This window comes from Clupea harengus, chromosome 12 (assembly GCF_900700415.2).
Source record: "Clupea harengus chromosome 12, Ch_v2.0.2, whole genome shotgun sequence".
NCBI classification, from domain to species: Eukaryota; Metazoa; Chordata; class Actinopteri; order Clupeiformes; family Clupeidae; genus Clupea; species Clupea harengus.
This window is the reverse complement of record NC_045163.1, coordinates 29,839,573-29,859,572: the sequence shown is the minus strand read 5'-3', so window position 1 is coordinate 29,859,572 and position 20,000 is coordinate 29,839,573. Positions and strand designations below refer to the sequence as shown.

The window sequence follows — 20,000 nt, the reverse complement described above, 5'->3', positions numbered from 1 at the left end:
CCTCATCTCTCTCCTCTACGCTGCTCTTAAGCAGGCATCCTTCAGAAAGGACCTCATCTCTCTCTTCTACGCTGCTCTTAAGCAGGCATCCTTCAGAAAGGACCTCATCTCTCCCCTACGCTGCTCTCAAGCATTTATCCTTCAGAAAGCTAATCCTGGTGAAGTTGCACTAGTGAAAGTGCTAGGCAGACGTTTTATTTCTTTGTAGAGTTGTGAGGCATAGAGAAAACCATCTCAGCAGGTTGCAGCGACACCCACACACACACAACCCCACACACACACACACACACACACACACACACACAGAGACACACACGTAGACACACACACACAGACACACACAACCCCCCCCACACACACACACACACACACACACACACAGACACACACACAGACACACACACACACACACACACACACAGAGCTCCAGTGACCCTTGAGCGCTGGACACAGTGTGTGTTGGTCATTACTGCCGCAAGGCTTCCAGATGATGGGGGCGGGGGTGTTGGCCGGACACCCCGGCAGCCAGGAGGAACACACCTATCACCTCGGGGGTTGGATGGGCAGTGGCTAATTAAGAGAGCTATGCTCTGACGCAGCAGAAATGCACACACACAAACTCTCTCTCTCTCTACACACACAGTATCTCTCTCCATAATCAATAAAGCTGAGCTGGTCCAGGCATACTCCCTACACACGCGCCACGCAGTAAAGACTAGCAATCCAACTGTGAGTGAGAACGTCCCGTAATATGAGTTTCTTTTAGCAGGAGCTAAACGTCGGCTACACCTGGTGCCGTTAGAAAACATCGGAAACATTTTCAGCCCCTGGCTAACATCGGTTACAACATGATCTATGACCAAAAAGACTTATAAGAGTTTGACAAGCTGTGTCATTTTGGCTGTATGTTCCAGGCACAAGGTAATAATAATAAGAAGAATATCAATCCTACTAATAATAATGTTGGTGGTGATAATAAGGTGATGAGCCATGACACGACACCTCCCAGTGCATTATCTTCTGTTACTATAAGTGTGATACTATAAGTGTATTATCTTCTGCAGACACACACAGACACACACACACACGGTGTCCATTATAAGTCCATTATCTTCTGATACTATAAGTGTTTTATCTTCTGATACTATAAGTGTCTTCTGATACTATAAGTGTTTTATCTTCTGATACTATAAGTGTTTTATCTTCTGATACTATAAGTGTTTTATCTTCTGATACTATAAGTGTTTTATCTTCTGATACTATAAGTGTCTTCTGATACTATAAGTGTTTTATCTTCTGATACTATAAGTGTTTTATCTTCTGATACTATAAGTGTTTTATATTCTGATACTATAAGTGCTTTATCTTCTGATACTATAAGTGTTTTATATTCTGATACTATAAGTGCTTTATCTTCTATAAGTGTTTTATCTTCTGATACTATAAGTGCTTTATCTTCTGATACTATAAGTGTTTTATATTCTGATACTATAAGTGTTTTATCTTCTGATACTATAAGTGTTTTATATTCTGATACTATAAGTGTTTTATCTTCTGATACTATAAGTGTTTTATCTTCTGATACTATAAGTGTCTTCTGATACTATAAGTGTTTTATATTCTGATACTATAAGTGTTTTATATTCTGATACTATAAGTGCTTTATCTTCTATAAGTGTCTTATCTTCTGATACTATAAGTGTATTATCTTCTGCAGACACACACAGACACACACACACACACACACACACGGTGTCCATTATAAGTCCATTATCTTCTGATACTATAAGTGTTTTATATTCTGATACTATAAGTGTTTTATATTCTGATACTATAAGTGTTTTAAGTAATTTTTCCCTCAACCTTGTCTTCCCGTCCTGTTTTCCCCTTGTCAGATGTATGTTTGTGTATATGTATGGACGGGTGGATTGCCATTTTGGTAGTTTACTATGCGACAGGCTATATTGCTGGTACTTGTGTACTTGTGCTGTAACAATAAAGGACTACTACTACTACATTCTTTTCTGCAACTTAAGCCACTTCTTCCACTTATCCTGTCTTGGTTAACAGACATCATTTCCATAATGCATAATTATTTTCATCGCTGACTTGTTTGTAGGGCTATTTATGTCCACATTGAAACTTTTTCTTAACTTACTGGACAAGTGGCCATTTCTAGATCCGAATGAATGTTTGTCATGGCTGAAGACAGTCGTTAGTTCTGAATGGATGGTTTCTGATGCCGAAGCCCAGTCGTTAGTTCCGTGCCTCTCAATGCCAAACTAACACGTTCCAGCATTCTGTTGAGCCTTAGCTTTGTTAAATCACTAGCTCTAAGGCCAAATGTTGTATAGTGGTACGAAAAGCTATTTCAGACCAATGTAGCGTCCCGCTACTCTCTGTACTTCTGCATGTCACGATAGACACGATAAATTCAACCCAACAATGGTATAACATGAACTCATTTAACTCAAATGTAAGTATTTGGGTAGAATGGGACAGAGTAGAATGACTACATATTAATAACGACCTATTCCCACATGAAGTCAGAGAGGCACATTAGCATCACATGACTGTGTGGGAATCAGGCCGGAGAGGGAGGACAGCGTTAGTCACACGGCGTTAGTCACACAGCGTTGCACAAGACTAAACTGAACACGCCACAGAATGGACCAACCTCTCCCTCCTTCCCTCTATTTCTGCCTCTTTGCATCCCTCTCTCTCTCCCTCCCTCCCTCCCTCCCTCCCTCCTTGCATGAGGAGGCCTCACTCATTAAATCCACCAACTAGAAGAGCAAACCTATGCCAAGCAGAGAACTGTGTCCCTGGTCCTGTGGGCTGGGGGGGTCATCACACTCCTACACGTGCCCCCCCCCCTCCCCCCCCAGAAGAGCAGAGGTGGGGATGAGCCCCCCCCCCCCCCCCAGAAGAGCAGAGGTGGGGTTGAGCCCCCCCCCCCCAGGAGAAGAGCAGAGGTGGGGTTGAGCCCCCCCCCCCAGGAGAAGAGCAGAGGTGGGGATGAGCCCCCCCCCCCAGAAGAGCAGAGGTGGGGATGAGACAAACAGCCGGGGGGGTTTGATTAGCCTGATGCCCCATCCAAGGGTGATCTGGCAGCCATTACTCAACTTACTGACACAGGGGACACAAATAATAACTAACAGAAAACAGGAAGTACAGAGGGGAAAGGGCACTTTTTTGGCAGCAGAGCTTGGTTTAATAATAATAATAAATATAATATAATTTAATAATCCAGTTTGAGGAACTTTGCTGCACAGCATGCCTGTAAGGAAGGATACAAATGCTTCCTCACCGTCACAAGCATGTTTTTAAAACAATCTAATACCTCTCATGTGTTTGTGTGTCCGCCACATGAGGTGTCAAGTGTGAAAGGGGTGTGAAGTTTTAGTACAATTGATTTTTGTCCAAGATTTGTATGATTGCTGCGATGATGGGTTGCATCCACAAGAGGGCGATTCAAACACACAATCCCATTCCTGCCGAGAGATTCCCGTAAACACAGGGCCAAGACACTAACAGCGGGGTGAGTCATGTTGATGGCTCCATTTCCTCAGGAGACAGGACAGCGCTATAATCAGCGTGGCACACAGGGAGAGAGCAGTAGGGCTGCACTCCCTCAGGCGTCCAGCAGGGGTCAGTGTGTAGCTGTGAAGCAATGGGAAGGCGGCAGACGATAACTCCCTTCCACTGCAAGGACTCTCAGTGATGCTGAAGCACGAGATGAAACAACGCTCCACGCTACACGCTCCACTGGCTACACAAATGCACCGTTACACCCTCGCCTGAAACAGTTACGCTTGCTATAGTTCAGAAAAAAACAAATCAAAAAGTAAAATAAATAAATAAATAAACTAAATAAATAAACTAAATCGGCAGAAGGGAAGTGGGAGCAAGTGTCTCTCCATGTGTGTATCTGCCTAGAATGAGGAGAATCACCCTCTCCATCTCTCCATGCGTGTACCTGCCTAGGATGAGGAGAATCAGACGTGTTGGGAAGGCGCCGTGCATCAGAGAAGGAGTTCTGAATCGTACACTAGCCCAGTGTGTGCATTTAGGGCATCTAGGATTAATAACTGAAGCTGCAGCTTGCCATGGTGTCGGCCTGTGTGAGAGTGGGACACGACGTGAGGTACACACACACACACACACACACACACACACACACAGACGTGCACACACAGACGTGCACACACACAGACACACACACAAACACACACAGACGCGCACACACACAGACACACACACAAACACACACAGACGCGCACACACACACACACACACACACACACACACACACACACACACACAAACACACACACGCACACACACACACAGACGCGCACACACACACAGACACACACACAGAGACGCACACACACAGACGCGCACACACACACACACACGCACACACACACACTCACACACACAGACGCGCACACACACACACAGACACACACACACACACACACATAACGAGAGAAACAGAAAGGCTGCTGACAGTGTTGCTTGTTACACACTACTGGTTACTATACAAGTCTGTGTGATGCAGCTCCACAGCCCTCACAGCCCAGAGGAAAGGCCTCTCTCTTCTGCACACGTCTCTTCTCTTCTGCACACGTCTCTTCTCTTCTGCACACGTCTCTTCTCTTCTCTTCTCTTCTGCACACGTCTCTTCTCTTCTGCACACGTCTCTTCTCTTCTGCACACGTCTCTTCTCTTCTCCACAGCTCAGAGGAAAGGCCTCTCTCTTCTGCACACGTCTCTTCTCTTCTCTTCTCCACAGCCCAGAGGAAAGGCCTCTCTCTTCTGCACACGTCTCTTCTCTTCTGCACACGTCTCTTCTCTTCTGCACACGTCTCTTCTCTTCTCTTCTCTTCTGCACACGTCTCTTCTCTTCTGCACACGTCTCTTCTCTTCTGCACACGTCTCTTCTCTTCTCCACAGCCCAGAGGAAAGGCCTCTCTCTTCTGCACACGTCTCTTCTCTTCTCTTCTCCACAGCCCAGAGGAAAGGCCTCTCTCTTCTGCACACGTCTCTTCTCTTCTGCACACGTCTCTTCTCTTCTCTTCTCCACAGCTCAGAGGAAAGGCCTCTCTCTTCTGCACACGTCTCTTCTCTTCTGCACACGTCTCTTCTCTTCTCTTCTGCACACGTCTCTTCTCTTCTGCACACGTCTCTTCTCTTCTGCACACGTCTCTTCTCTTCTGCACACGTCTCTTCTGCACACGTCTCTTCTCTTCTGCACACGTCTCTTCTCTTCTGCACACGTCTCTTCTCTTCTCTTCTGCACACGTCTCTTCTCTTCTGCACACGTCTCTTCTCTTCTGCACACGTCTCTTCTCTTCTCCTGCCCCTCTCCTCTTGTCCTCCATGGTGTGTAATGAGAGGTGGTCCATCAGTCTCTGGGAGTCTCTTCAACACCCTCTTTCACTAGAGTTCATGTCACAGCAGGAGAGGAAGACAGAGAGAAAGAGAGAGAAAGAGAGAGAGAGAGAGAGACAGAAAGAGATAGAGATATAGAAAGAGAAAGATACAGAAAGAGATAGAGATAGAGATAGAAACAGAGAGAGAGAGAGAGAGAGAGACAGCCAGAAAGAGATATAGAAAGAGAAAGAGACAGAAAAAGATAGATAGATAGAGAGAGAGAGACAGAAAGAGAGAGAGATAGAGATAGAGATAGAGATAGAAAGAAAGAGAGAGAGAGAGAGAGACAGAGGGTGACAGTCGGAGATAGAATAATACTCAGATCGGAGAGCCGAACAGATGGCTTGTGGTTTAATTTCAGGTATGCATCTCTCACAGGCAGCCGAGGTTAAAATTAGCATCTCACTGTGCCAAAAACACACACACACACACACACACACACACACACACCTCACTGTGCCAAAAAAAACAGCAGATTAAAAAACAGAGGGCCCTTCTTCTCTTGTCTGCCTTTCAGGACAGGAAACTTGATCGATACGTGAATGCCTGTCAGGAAAACTAGCTGCATGTCTCTATCCTCCTGTCTGCAGCGTGACAGACACACACACACACACACACACACACACACACACACAGCTGCATGTCTATATCCTCCTGTCTGCAGTGTGACAGAGACACACACACACACACACACACACACACACACACACACACACACACACACACACACACACAAACAGCTGCATGTCTCTATCCTCCTGTCTGCAGCGTGACAGAGACACACACACACACACACACACACACACACACACACACACACACACACACATGTCTCTATCCTCCTGTCTGCAGTGTGACAGAGACACACACACACACACACACACACACACACAGCTGCATGTCTCTATCCTCCTGTCTGCAGCGTGACAGAGACACCTACTGGGTATTCAATCCCTTCAATTCGGCTTGTAAGAGAGAGAGAGAGAGTGTGAGAGAGAGAGAGAGAGAGAGGGGGGAAGAGAGAGACGGGAAGAGAGAGAGAGAGAGAGAGAGAGAGAGAGAGAGAGAGAGGGGAAGATATAGAGGGGAAGAGAGAGCGAGAGAGAGAGAGGGGAAGAGATAGAGGGGAAGAGAGAGAGAGAGAGAAGGTGAGAGAAAGAAAGAGAGAGAGAGAGAGAGAGAGTGAGGTGGGGGTGGAGAAAATGTAGATCAGAAGAGGAAGCTACACACCGTCACTGACATCACAGAAGGGGGAGGGGGGTGGACACACTCCAACCCAAGACACGTGTGAGAGAAGATTGCTTGTGCAGTGGAGTGTTACTACCTTGTATATATGTGTGTGTGTCTGTGTGTGCATGTTTGTGTTGAGTGTGTGTGTGTTGGTTGAGTGTTACTACCTTGCATATATGCGTGTGTGTGTGTGTGTGTGCGCGCGCGTGTGTGTGTGTGCGTGCGTGTGTGTGTTGGTTGAGTGTTACTACCTTGCACGGAACCACAGCATAATCGTTGGTTTCATGAATGAGAACCTCACAGCTAAGAGCGCCGTTTAGATTAGCTTAGTTTAGCTTAGCTTAGTTTAGCAGCAATGTTACATACTCATCACACACACACTCAATCACACACATACTCATCGCACACACGCCATCACACACACACCATCACACACACACCCACACCATCACACACATACTCATCATACACACACACCATCACACACATACTCATCGCACACACGGCATCACACACACACACACACACACACTCATGAACACACTCAGCCTTTCGCCCCGGCTCCTGCATCATGGCCTAGTTTTAGGCTTTGTTAGGCTTCACAGGAGCTCAGAGGCACGCAGCCAAGGAAGGGTGTGTGTGTGTGTGTGTGTGTGTGTGTGTGTGTGTGTGTGTGTGTTAGGCTTCACAGGAGCTCAGGGGCACGTAGCCAAGGAAGGGTAATGGGAGCCACACAAGCGCTGGATTTCCTTCGCTTGCTTTCTTGCTTTCTTTCTTTCTTTCTTTCTTTCTTTCTGGTTTGGTGTTCAAAGGACACAGGGACATGTGGATAGTGGACGGTACATGACACACACGCACGCACACACACGGACACACACATACACGCTCACACACACACGCACACACACACACACGGACACACACAGAGCTGGGAATCCTCTTCCTGTTCAGTGGAGGTGCATCAGTGGACAAGGACACACCTGAGTCACGACACAGGTTTACATGGATGACAGGATTATGTCCATAAACACACACACACACACACACACACACACACACACACACACATACAGTCCATCTGCCTCCTACGGTCACATTTTCTGTCGCTCTGACACACACACACACACACACACACACACACACACACACACACACACACACACACACAATCTCAGTTCTTGCCCCCCCCCGTCCCCTTCAGCAATGTACCATACACACATCTCCCTGGGTCCATCTGTGACACACAACACATATTTCTGTTCCAACCCTCACATTTCCACACACACACACACACACACACACACACACACACACACACACACTGTAAAGCATATCTATCTGTGATTACTCTCAACCCAAACAGCTTGATCAGTGAGTAGTTTCAAACACAAAAGAGCATTTGGAGAAATGATTCATTCCAACTGTTAAAGGAACAGTATGCAGGAATAAACCATTTTTTCTTGTTATGTTTTTGTAGGCAACTAGTTTTGATATCATCAACAGAATCCTTTTGATGGTACATGGTCGTGTGAAGGACAGATAAACACACCTGATGGTATATTGTCATGTGAAGGACAGATGAACACAGGCAGCTGGGATATGTCCCAGTCATTGTACCGGATTGACTTTAATTGTTAGCAACACCACAGTCTATCAAAACCTAAAATGCTAACAATAGCGAAAACTGCAAGTGGCAATTACTTTTGCTGTTGCTATTAAAATTGATTTTATATTCACATTACTGTTTCTATTCACATGACTGTTAATTGTTAATTTAAACTGTTAAGAGTAACTGTTTAATGTTCTCATTATATTACATTACCTGTTTAATGTTCTCATTATATTACATTATATGTTTAATGTTCTCATTATATTACATTATATGTTTTCCCTGGCAGCTTCACATGTGTGCTAACCGCTGACTAGCATCCGTGAGTGTTAGCCTCCTAACTAGCACCTCCTAACTAGCCCCTCCTAACTAGCTAACTAGCACCTCCTAACTAGCTAACTAGCCACCTCCTAACTAGCCCCTCCTAACTAGCCCCTCTTAACTAGCCAACTAGCCCCTCTTAACTAGCCCACTAGCCCCTCCTAACTAGCCCCTAGCACCTCCTAACTAGCCCCTCCAACTGTGAAGCTGTGTGCTAACCACTGACTAGCATCCGTGAGTGTTAGCCTCCTAACTAGCCCCTCTTAACTAGCCCCTCTTAACTAGCGCCTCCTAACTAGCCCCTCCTAACTAGCTAACTAGCAACTCCTAACTAGCTAACTAGCCCCTCCTAACTAGCACCTCCTAACTAGCTAACTAGCCCCCTCCTAACTAGCCCCTCCTAACTAGCGCCTCCTAACTAGCGCCTCCTCACTAGCCCCTCCTAACTAGCACCTCCTAACTAGCCCCTAGCCCCTCCTAACTAGCCCCTCCTAACAAGCACCTCCAGCTGTGAAGCTGTGAAGCAACGGTTGCAGGACTGATCCCTGTGGTAGTTCCCACATAAATGTTCATTACTGCTGCGTCATGGCAAAAAAAAAAAAACTACAATGGCCCTGAAAAACTGAAATTAAATTGATCACTTAAAAAAAAAAAAAAAAGGTGGTCTGGGGAATAATTCTAAGCACATGTGTCACACTGACCTCAGTCCTCTCAGATAGTGAATAATACTGGGTTCACTACTAGTGATACTGAATAACAGCCACTGGGTTCACTACTAGTGATAGTGAATAATACTGGGTTCACTACTAGTGATGGTGAATAACAGCCACTGGGTTCACTGCTACGCATTCAGCAACACTGCAATGGGAGCAGGCGGCAACTCTGGAAGATTCCGGTAAAAGTCAGTCAGTACTGTGAACACGATATGCAAAGCCTGTCCCTCTTTGCACGAAAACGGGCCTTTGAAGTGTCGCCAGACTCCTTCCCGTGATTAAAAGGGATTTGACAGAGACGTTAATTAAATCCAGAGCCAGCGCTGAAGGCACTGTCTTTGAGAGAGAGATAGAGAGAGAGGGAGGGAGAGCAAGAGAGATAGAGAGAGAGAGAGAGAGAGAGAGAGAGAGAGAGAGAGAGAGGAAGAGGAGAGAGAGAGAGGGAAGGAGGAGAGAGAGAGAGAGAGAGAGAGAGAGAGAGGGAGAGAGAGATGGAGAGAGATAGAGAGAGAGAGAGAGGAGAGAGAGAGAGAGAGAGAGAGGATGTCTTCACTTATATACTGTAGGCTGCAAAGGATCCAAGCACACGTCACAATGAACCAATTCAACAAGAATATTCCTTCTTCTAAAAGTCTCTAACGTTAGTTTACAGTGACTGAGGGAGGAAGGCTCTTAATCTTAATGCCAGCCCTTTCTGGAGACCTAACGCAACTCTAACCTTGGCTAACATTTAGCATGCTGCACATGCTTCATATTCCAGGTGAGAATCATGAGCACCTGTTTAGCTTAAAACATTTCACACCTTCTCCCAAATGCGATAAATGTAAAAGTGCAGATGCCTCCCTAATTCATATGTACTGGTCCTGCCCCTCTCTAGAAGATTTCTGGCGTTCAGTATTTGAGACTCTCTCTGGAATTCTAAACCACAAGATTGACGTCACGTCAAACGCTTGTGGCACTGTTTGGGGTTATCCCGGAGGAACTGCAACTACCTGTAGCAAAACGTAAGACCCTGGCCTTTGCTTCACTGTTGGCACGCCGTTCCATCTTGTTGAAATGGAAAGAAGCTGCCCCACCCAAACACACCCACTGGGTCAAAGATATACTGTCTTTTCTCTCATTAGAGAAAATTAGATATAGTCTCAGAGGATCAGTGAATACTTTCTATAAGATCTGGAGCCCTTTTCTTGACAGTGTCAGCACTTCAGACATAATTGAGGACTAGTCCTCTATAATTGATGGTTTACCTTACTGAGCACTGTGGCTTTTCTGATTTTGAACACAACAGAGATAAATTCAGTTTTTTTTTCCCCTGTATTGTTTCTTTGTGTGTGTGTGTGTTTGTTTTGTTTGGGGTGGGGGGGTGGGTGGTGGGAGGTGGTGGGATTTAAATTGTATACTGTATACATGTCTTGTTTGCAATGAGATGAGAAATCAATAAAAAGACCATTGATAAAAAAAAAAAACATTTCACACCATGTGACTCACAGCACAACTCTACTGTTACAGGAAACAGGAAACACACCCTGTGTCTTACAGCACAGTTCTACTGTTACAGGAAACAGGAAACACACCCTGTGTCTTACAACACAACTCTACCGTTACAGGAAACAGGAAACACACCCTGTGGCGCACAGCACAACTCTACTGTAACAGGAAACACACCCTGTGTCTCACAGCACAGTTCTACTGTTACAGGAAACAGGAAACACACCATGTGTCTCACAGCACAACTCTACTGTTACAGGAAACACACCATGTGTCTCACAGCACAACTCTACTGTTACAGGAAACAGGAAACACACCCTGTGTCTTACAGCACAGTTCTACTGTTACAGGAAACACACCATGTGTCTCACAGCACAACTCTACTGTTACAGGAAACACACCCTGTGTCTCACAGCACAACTCTACTGTTACAGGAAACAGGAAACACACCATGTGTCTCACAGCACAACTCTACTGTTACAGGAAACACACCCTGTGTCTCACAGCACAGTTCTACTGTTACAGGAAACACACCCTGTGTCTCACAGCACAACTCTACTCAGGAAACACACCCTGTGTCTTACAACACAACTCTACCGTTACAGGAAACAGGAAACACACCCTGTGGCGCACAGCACAACTCTACTGTTACAGGAAACAGGAAACACACCCTGTGTCTTACAGCACAACTCTACTGTAACAGGAAACACACCCTGTGTCTTACAGCACAGTTCTACTGTTACAGGAAACACACCCTGTGTCTCACAGCACAGTTCTACTGTTACAGGAAACAGGAAACACACCCTGTGGCGCACAGCACAACTCTACTGTAACAGGAAACAGGAAACACACCCTGTGTCTTACAGCACAGTTCTACTGTTACAGGAAACAGGAAACACACCCTGTGTCTTACAGCACAACTCTACTGTAACAGGAAACAGGAAACACACCCTGTGTCTTACAGCACAGTTCTACTGTTACAGGAAACACACCATGTGTCTCACAGCACAACTCTACTGTAACAGGAAACACACCTGTGTCTACAGCACACTCTACTGTTACAGGAAACAGGAAACACACCATGTGTCTCACAGCACACTCTACTGTTACAGGAAACACACCTGTGTCTCACAGCACAACTCTACTGTTACAGGAAACAGGGCATCTGGCTTTGCTCAGGGGATGGGACATTTTTGGTGGGAATTTGATTGGAAAACTAGGATGGAAATTTCCCATGATGCTCATTTCAGCCACACTGGTCTTTATGGCACGCTGAGGGACTGGGGTGACCTTTCGAGCGGAAGTAAGAGTTTGTTTATGGAAATCATAGGAGAGCGTAGAGCTTAACCACATAAGACAGAAACAGCAGCCATTTAGGCCTAGGACTGGATAAACACAATAGCTTCTGTACGAGCCAAATTCATGATTTCATGTGTTATAATAATTTAGTTTAAAAAGATTTAAAATGGGAACCTTCAGATAAATAATTGCATTATGATTTGAAAGAATGTTTAGGTTAAACTATATAATTTAGTAGAGGCTTTGGTAGTGAGTGACACATAAACTATGGATGGAAGTAAAACTCAAAATTGTGGTACAGAAGACTCAGAACAGACGGAGTGCCACTACAGCTTCTATGAGAGCCCCTGCAGGGGAATGCCATTTCATACTCACTAACGCATAATAAATCATGTGTTATTGTCACTAACGCATAATCATCATTATGTGTTATTGCCACTATATGTCAGGCATAGGTCTACTTTAAAGGTTTACGCTGAAGGTTCATTAATCTACATGTATGAAAAGTCTCACACACACAGGGATACAACACCGGGTACGTACAGGCAGGTTTGTTTTTCTACTCGTCGTTTTCTGCGGTGGATTATCTATTCTCACGGCCTCCGTTTCCATTCTTCAATTCTACAACATGGTCTTCATCATGGTCTTCATCATGGACTTTCCTCAGAGGGTTTTAAGGGCAAACTTCTCCCTGTCACTGGTCTGTGTGGTATAGCAGCCCCCTGTCTATCTCTGAGGAGGAAGCACAGGCTAACCCTGTAATAGGACCTACTCACTACTCTTCTGTAGTACTCTACTGACACCATTGCTTGACCAGGATGACTTCATGACCTACTCCTGCTGGCCATCTAATGACAAGAGGAGTCTGCGTTGTCAAGGAGATTTCCTGAGTTGAACGGACTGATGACGTGCTCCTTCCTATTGCTGATTATGAGCTCCCTCCAGTCCTGCAGGGGCCCTATAAACATACTGACCTATGACCTATGACCTATGTGTTCTACACTAAATATACCAGCCAATGTAACTGCCAATGACACTCCTACAAAGGATCTTGTACACTTGTCATTTTCAAAATGGAGGAACAGCACCATGTTGCATTACACCATGCATGACTCACATGTGAGGTTGAACCCCTAACCCAGAGACACATGTGAGGTTGAACCCCTAACCCCTAACCACATGTGAGGTTGAACCCCTAACCTTTAACCCCTAACCCAGAAACACATGTGAGGTTGAACCCCTAACCTTTAACCCCTAACCCAGAAACACATGTGAGGTTGAACCCCTAACCCAGAAACATGTGTGAGGTTGAACCCCTAACCTTTAACCCCTAACCCAGAAACACATGTGAGGTTGAACCCCTAACCCAGAAACACATGTGAGGTTGAACCCCTAACCTTTAACCCCTAACCCAGAAAACCTTGTGAGGGCAGCAGATGCAGGAGAGAAAAGCCTAGCCAATCTAAAAGTCAGTAGCGGCACACAGACACACTTTAGCGGCACGGAGGCGTTGGGCACTCACCTCGACGAAGATGAAGCAGGGGATGACGGAATAGCTGCGCTGCATGTTATCTGATGCCATGGCGATGGCTCCGCTCCGACTCTCAATCTAGAGGCGGGGGAAACACACAGCTCATTACACACATGGGAAACACACAGCTCATTACATTCATGGGGAATTCAAACTTCCATCCAGACACAGTGGATGCTTGACAGAGACAAATCCATGATATAATGCAGAGCGACGAGGTGGGGAGATGGAAGGAACAAGCAGAGACAGAGGATGGGACGCCGTGAAGGACAGGAAATGGATAACTGGTCAGGTTTATTAGCTGTGCAGTGCACCACAATGGTAGAAGGCATAGGACACAATAATAAACGGGTTGGGTCCAATTCTACATGCAGAATATCAAAGTAAGTTTCTCTTCTCAGGTTGCCAGTTTTGTTAATGGTGACTTACTTAATGTTTGTTTTAGTTTCCTTCGTGATGATTTATGGATAATGGATTGAAAATGGAAGATGGACATTTTAAGTAGTAAGTAAGTAAAGTAAGGATACTTTGATTTGACCAGCTGTAAATGCTGAATATGCTAAACGCATTTTATTTGCATTGACAATGTTGAGAAAGAGAAAAATAAAAGAGGCTACGCTTCAAGCTTCAAGGGAGATTCCGATGCAATGAGGATGGCTCATTTGAGATTCTGGGCATGTGCCACAGGAGAGTGGCGAGTGAAGGTTGGCATGATGTGGGCATGTGCCAGGAGAGTGGCGAGTGAAGGTTGGCATGATGTGCATGTGCCACAGGAGAGTGGCGAGTGAAGGTTGGCATGATGTGGGCATGTGCCAGAGGAGAGTGGCGAGTGAAGGTTGAAAAAAAGGGACTGATAGCATATGCGACAGAAAAACTGGCGGGAATAGATGCAGAGACGTCCAGAATCGCAGTACGAGCCTAAAAATCCTTCTTTCCCAGACTGCAGTTCTAATCCACTGAACGGATGGGTGCTATTGTCTTGCTGAAAGCCGTTTTCATTTGGAACGCGGTCAGTGTTGGCGGTGATTCATAAGTCAATTACCTCCTTCACGCTGACAAACTATCACTCAGCCCGCTACAGAACGCATCCAGAGTATTACAGCTGCTGTTGCAAATTCTCGTAGCGCTCAAATTTAGCACAATAAAGACTGACTGGGGGTTGTTAAGAGGTCGCCTATGGAGTGTGCATCATGAGATCATATAAAAACCACATCATCATCACCACTCAACTCCACATGATCAATACCCATGATGGCGGACTGTCTGATTCAGCATATTGACATCATAGCACACAGCAGGCTGAGGGCTTGTATAAAGGACACCTGCACACACCACCGGTTCATTCTCATGTCAATGAAGCTCTGAGGAAAGGGATAAGGGCACCACTGAGCAGTCTGTCCAATAGCTGTGTGGAGGATGTTGCAGTGCTTTGAGACGACTTGAGACAATTTGAGACGCCTTGAGACAATTCGATTGTTTTGGCGCAATATGAATCAAATTGAATTGAATTGCAGTTGTGTTTGATGCCATTCATTGAAAACTGTCACTCAGCTACGAGAGCCCAGTTCAGGGAAAACCAAGACACTGGTGGTGTGTCGAGGTCAATAGCAGCATCAAGACACTGGCGGTGTCAAGGTCAATAGCAGCATCAAGGTCATACATTCAGTCCCTGACCTGCCATTGCAAATGTCTGCAGCTTCTTTCTCTCTGTGTGTGTGTGTCTGTGTGTGTGTGTGTCTCTCTGTGTTTGTGTGTGTGTGCTTCTTTCTCTCTCTGTGTGTGTGTGTGTCTCTCTGTGTTTGTGTGTGTGTGTGCTTCTTTCTCTGTGTGTGTGTGTGTGTGTGTGTGTGTGTGTGTTTTCTCTGTGTGTGTGTGTGTGTGTGTGTGGTGTGTGTGTTCTTTCTCTGTGTGTGTGTGTGTGTGTGTGTGTGTTTCTTTCTCTGTGTGTGTGTGTGTGTGTGTGTGTGTGTGTGTGTGTGTGTGTGTGTGTGTGTGTGTGTGTGCGCGCGCGTGCGTGCGTGCGTGTGTTTGTGTGTGTGCGTGTTTCTTTCTCTGTACAGACAGGAGTGCTGTAGAACACTGTACTCTACACATTGGAGCTCAACTTCAAGAGCAACACACTTGCAACACCCAAACACCGTCAGCACCAAAATTATGGGTTCATTTTCATGAGATTACACTTAATGCGAAAACGTTTATCTTTCCTGGGCCTGTATTTACATTTAATCTCATGGTTATGGTTAAGGTACTTAAAATACATTTTTGTCCAAACAAACTTACACAACAATAGAAAAACATTACACACAACAAAAGTGTCCATTTTAAAAACAATCAATTATTAACAATTATAATAATAATAATAAAAAAATAATAATGAACTATGATTATATTTACAAAGTATGCCTCAAACAAGTTAACGTATTAGTCAGATGAGGTTTAAAAAGATGAGTTTTTAACCATCACTGGAACGGACCACTAAGGCACCATAAACGAAAAGAGTCTTGACTGTGATCTCTAGCTGCTGAGAGAAGGCAAAGACAACACAACTGAATTATGGCGTTTAAATAAGCTGGTGCCGATTCAGTGGCTGTCCTTTAGGCAAGAGTGAGGGATTTAAATTGAACTCTAGCCAGTGAAGGGCCGATTCAGTGGCTGTCCCAGTGGCAAGAGTGAGGGATTTAAACTGAACTCTAGCCAGTGAGGGGTGACGAGCACGCCGCCGCATTCTAGATCATATTGCGACAGTGGTACAGGAGGTAGAGAAGTCGTTTAGTAATCAGAAGGTTGTTAGTTCAATTCCCTGTCGAAGCGTCCTTGAGCAAGACACCTAATCCCTAATTGCTCCTGATGTGCAGTGTGCCATTAGTGTAAATGTAAAAATGTGTATACATCCTTGTAAGTCGCTCTGGATAAAAGCGTCTGCTAAAATGACTAAATGTAAAAATGTAAAAATGAATCATCTGCACAAGTCTCACCACACATGTAGGCAAGCCCGTTGAAATTAAATTGCAATGGTGTAGTTTTAAAAAACCTGGGCCCTGCACAAGAAGTTGTGTAGCGTATTGTGGGAAATAGGGTCTGATCTTCCACATATCTCAGATTGTAAACCAACAAGAGCTCCAGACAGAAGCTTCATGCTCAGATAAATTAAGTTGATCATCAATTATCCATCCATTCCAACATCCGTTTCGTGCAGCTTTAGTCTGGGTCAATAGAGACAAACCATGCTGAATGTTAATATTTTGTGGGATAGCAACATTGTCTGGAAATGGCAGAGGAGTTCAGTTTTTGAAAGATTGAGCTGAAGGTGTTGATCTCTCATCCAATTTGAAATATCACTGAGGTATACAGACATTGTGAAATCATCCAGGGAGAAAGGACAATTTAGTATCATCCGCATAACAGTGATAGGAGAACCCACAGATTCTCTCACCTAATGTAGTGATGTACAGACAGAAAATAGGAGGGGGGTCCAAGTACCAATCCCTGAGGGACACCAGTGGAGAGGTGATGAGATTTTGACCATTGTCTAAATGAATGTCCACTGAGGTACGATTCAAACCAACTGTGTGCTTTCTAGGGGTGGGAATCTCTTGGCACCTCACGATTCGATTCGATTCCGAGGTCCACAATTATCGATTATCAATTCTAAACCGATAAAACCTTCAAATACCTTCTCTATTTTTTTATTAGAGAAAAAGTATTTCCTTGTCACAATTATGACTTTCTATGAACAATGCAATAATCGATGCAGCTTGCATTTGAACACAAAATGAATGTGTAAAAAAAATGTTTTAATTAAAAAATCGATTATGAACTTTTCTGAATCGAGACCGAATCGTTCTAGAGAGAAATCGATGAATCGATTTATTTTCCCACCCCTAGTGCTTTCCCTGAAACGTCCTCCCTAGTAGAGATGCTGACAAGTGTAGTAAACTCAGACCTGATGGCTTTTGCTACTCCCGATGCTTCAGTCACTGAAAAAAGACCAGTTTAAGAAGAATGACTCTTAAAACCAAACCTTTTCAAGAATCTTTGACAAAAAGGGAAGAGAGCATGCTAGTTACCTTGGCAGAGGTGGACGGTTAAGGAGATTCCTAGTATCTATGGTATAATCAACCTTGGCAGAGGTGGAGGGTTAAGGAGAAGGAGAAACAAGCCAGGGTTCAGAGGAGCCATGGTAGAAGTGATTTAAATAATGTCTCTTTAATTGCGCCCATGTCATTCGACCTGGTCTGATTATGGACATCAGATCTCTGGCAGAAGCACTCCTCATCCCACACCTCACAGGATAGCAGGCTGACACCTCAGGTCTAAACTTAGGCCTACCTCTCACAACAAACCCACAGAGCCCAGTCTCTGGTCTAAACGTAGGCCTACCTCTCACAACAAACCCACAGAGCCCAGTCTCAGGTCTAAACGTAGGCCTACCTCTCACAACAAACCCACAGAGCCCAGTCTCTGGTCTAAACGTAGGCCTACCTCTCACAACAAACCCACATCAGATCTCTGGCAGAACCACTCCTCATCCCACACCTCACAGGATAGCAGGCTGACACCTCAGGTCTAAACGTAGGCCTACCGCTCACAACAAACCCACAGAGCCCAGTCTCACAGCACCTTCAAATGCTCTATTTCAAGGTGTTACTTAAATACTGTATGAAGAAAAAGCTCCCACAGTGTCTGGATGCAGGAGATGAGGACCCCAGGACCTTATGAGGACAACATCTGAGAACAAACATACCAAAATATCTCCACGCTGTGTAAGAGAATGATTCTGCTCATAGATGTTTTATAACAAAAACAGTATTATCATAAATAAAGAATCTCTCTCTCTCTCTCTCTCTCTCTCTCATATATATTTACAAACACACACACGCATAGTGTACATATATATTATGCCATTCAGGAAAGTATTATATTTATAACGATTGAAAATCTGAATATATGGAATGAAAGTCTGAATATATTGAATGAATTTACAACACCATAACACAGACATGATTTTTTAGTTCAAAACTGTGAGGTGCTTTGAGGTGCAAATCCCTGTACATGGCATGAGATTGAACCCCATGGCATCAGAATGAACACCATTTGAGTTTCTGAGGATTGGATTGGAGTGGCCATACATCTTTCATAAACAAGCTCAAAGCGCCGACACCAATCTGTTCTGTTCTTGTGTATGCTGCTCTAGTGTCATGTGCGTCTGCGTCTGCGTCTGCGTCTGCGTCTGCGTCTGCGTCTGCGTCTGCGTCTGCGTCTGCGTCTGCGCGTGGGTGTGTGTGCGCGCGCGTGTGTGTGTGTGCGTGGGCGTGTGTGTGTGCGTGGGTGTGTGTGTGTGTGTGTTTTTTTTTGGTGTGGTGGGTCCTTTTAGGCAGCCTCCGGTGAAGATCCCGTGTCCTGATGGGAGGGCGGGAGGGTAGCGAGGGACAGCTCGACTCCCAGCACTGGTTGGCCAGCAGGTCAGTGTGTGTGTGTGTGTGGTGTGTGGTATCTATCTCTCTGTGCTGCCTCCTGTGGAAGATGAGATCTGGCTCTATCTCCGCTCGTATCCCAGCACTCCCCTGGGCATTGGCTGGCTGTCACACTACTGCAGTCATATCAACCATCAGGGGGAGGAACAAGAACAAGAACAAGAGCCCCCCCCCCCCCCCCAAATGCTGTAACACTGAAATAAAGCATATCCTTCATAACGTAAACAGATTTGTAAACAGATTTGTCAGGATCCTCTATTGCTTAAAACTATCATCATGCATTGCAGTAGTTACTTAAGCAATCCATAGCAATCCATATCACATAAGCCTGTTAAGAGCACCGGCATAGTTTGCTGTAAGAGATCATAGCACAGTTATTTAAATAAGTAGCCTTGATCGTTTGATGATATATTTGGTAACTAAACCAAATATATGGTAATTAAATAATCCATACATATTGTATTCAGTTGAGGCAATGGTGTTTTCTTACTGAAATATGTTAAGATTTGATCCACGAGTGCTGGGCACCGTGTCTATATAGCCTGCCTGCATCATGCTGCAACACGGGGCAATATAAATGTTTTAGTCAGTATAAACAGACTTGGTTGTTTTAGTCAGTATAAACAGACTTTGGTTGTTTTAGTCAATAAACAGACTTTGGTTGTTTTAGTCAGTATAAACAGACTTGGTTGTTTTAGTCAGTATAAACAGACTGTGGTTGTTTTAGTCAGTATAAACAGACTTGGTTGTTTTAGTCAGTATAAACAGACTTTGGTTGTTTTAGTCAGTATAAACAGACTTTGGTTGTAGTTGATGCCCATCCTAGTCATTGTGCAACTCTATGTCTTAGCTCTTACGCCGATCCACTGAACAGACACCTACCAAACCTAGAA

At 44.8% G+C, this 20,000-nt stretch overlaps 1 protein-coding gene across 2 annotated transcripts in view; it reads right to left on the bottom strand.

Annotated features, from left to right (window-relative positions):
- plppr1 (phospholipid phosphatase related 1) overlaps window positions 1-20,000 on the bottom strand; it is a 50,453-nt gene that overhangs the window by 19,844 nt on the left and 10,609 nt on the right. For both annotated transcript variants that reach the window (XM_031578012.2, XM_031578013.2), the window contains exon 2: window positions 13,625-13,711. In XM_031578012.2, the coding sequence (XP_031433872.1) occupies window positions 13,625-13,684 (60 nt within the window). In that variant the 5' untranslated portion in view covers window positions 13,685-13,711. The remainder of the gene's footprint in view (window positions 1-13,624; window positions 13,712-20,000) is intronic.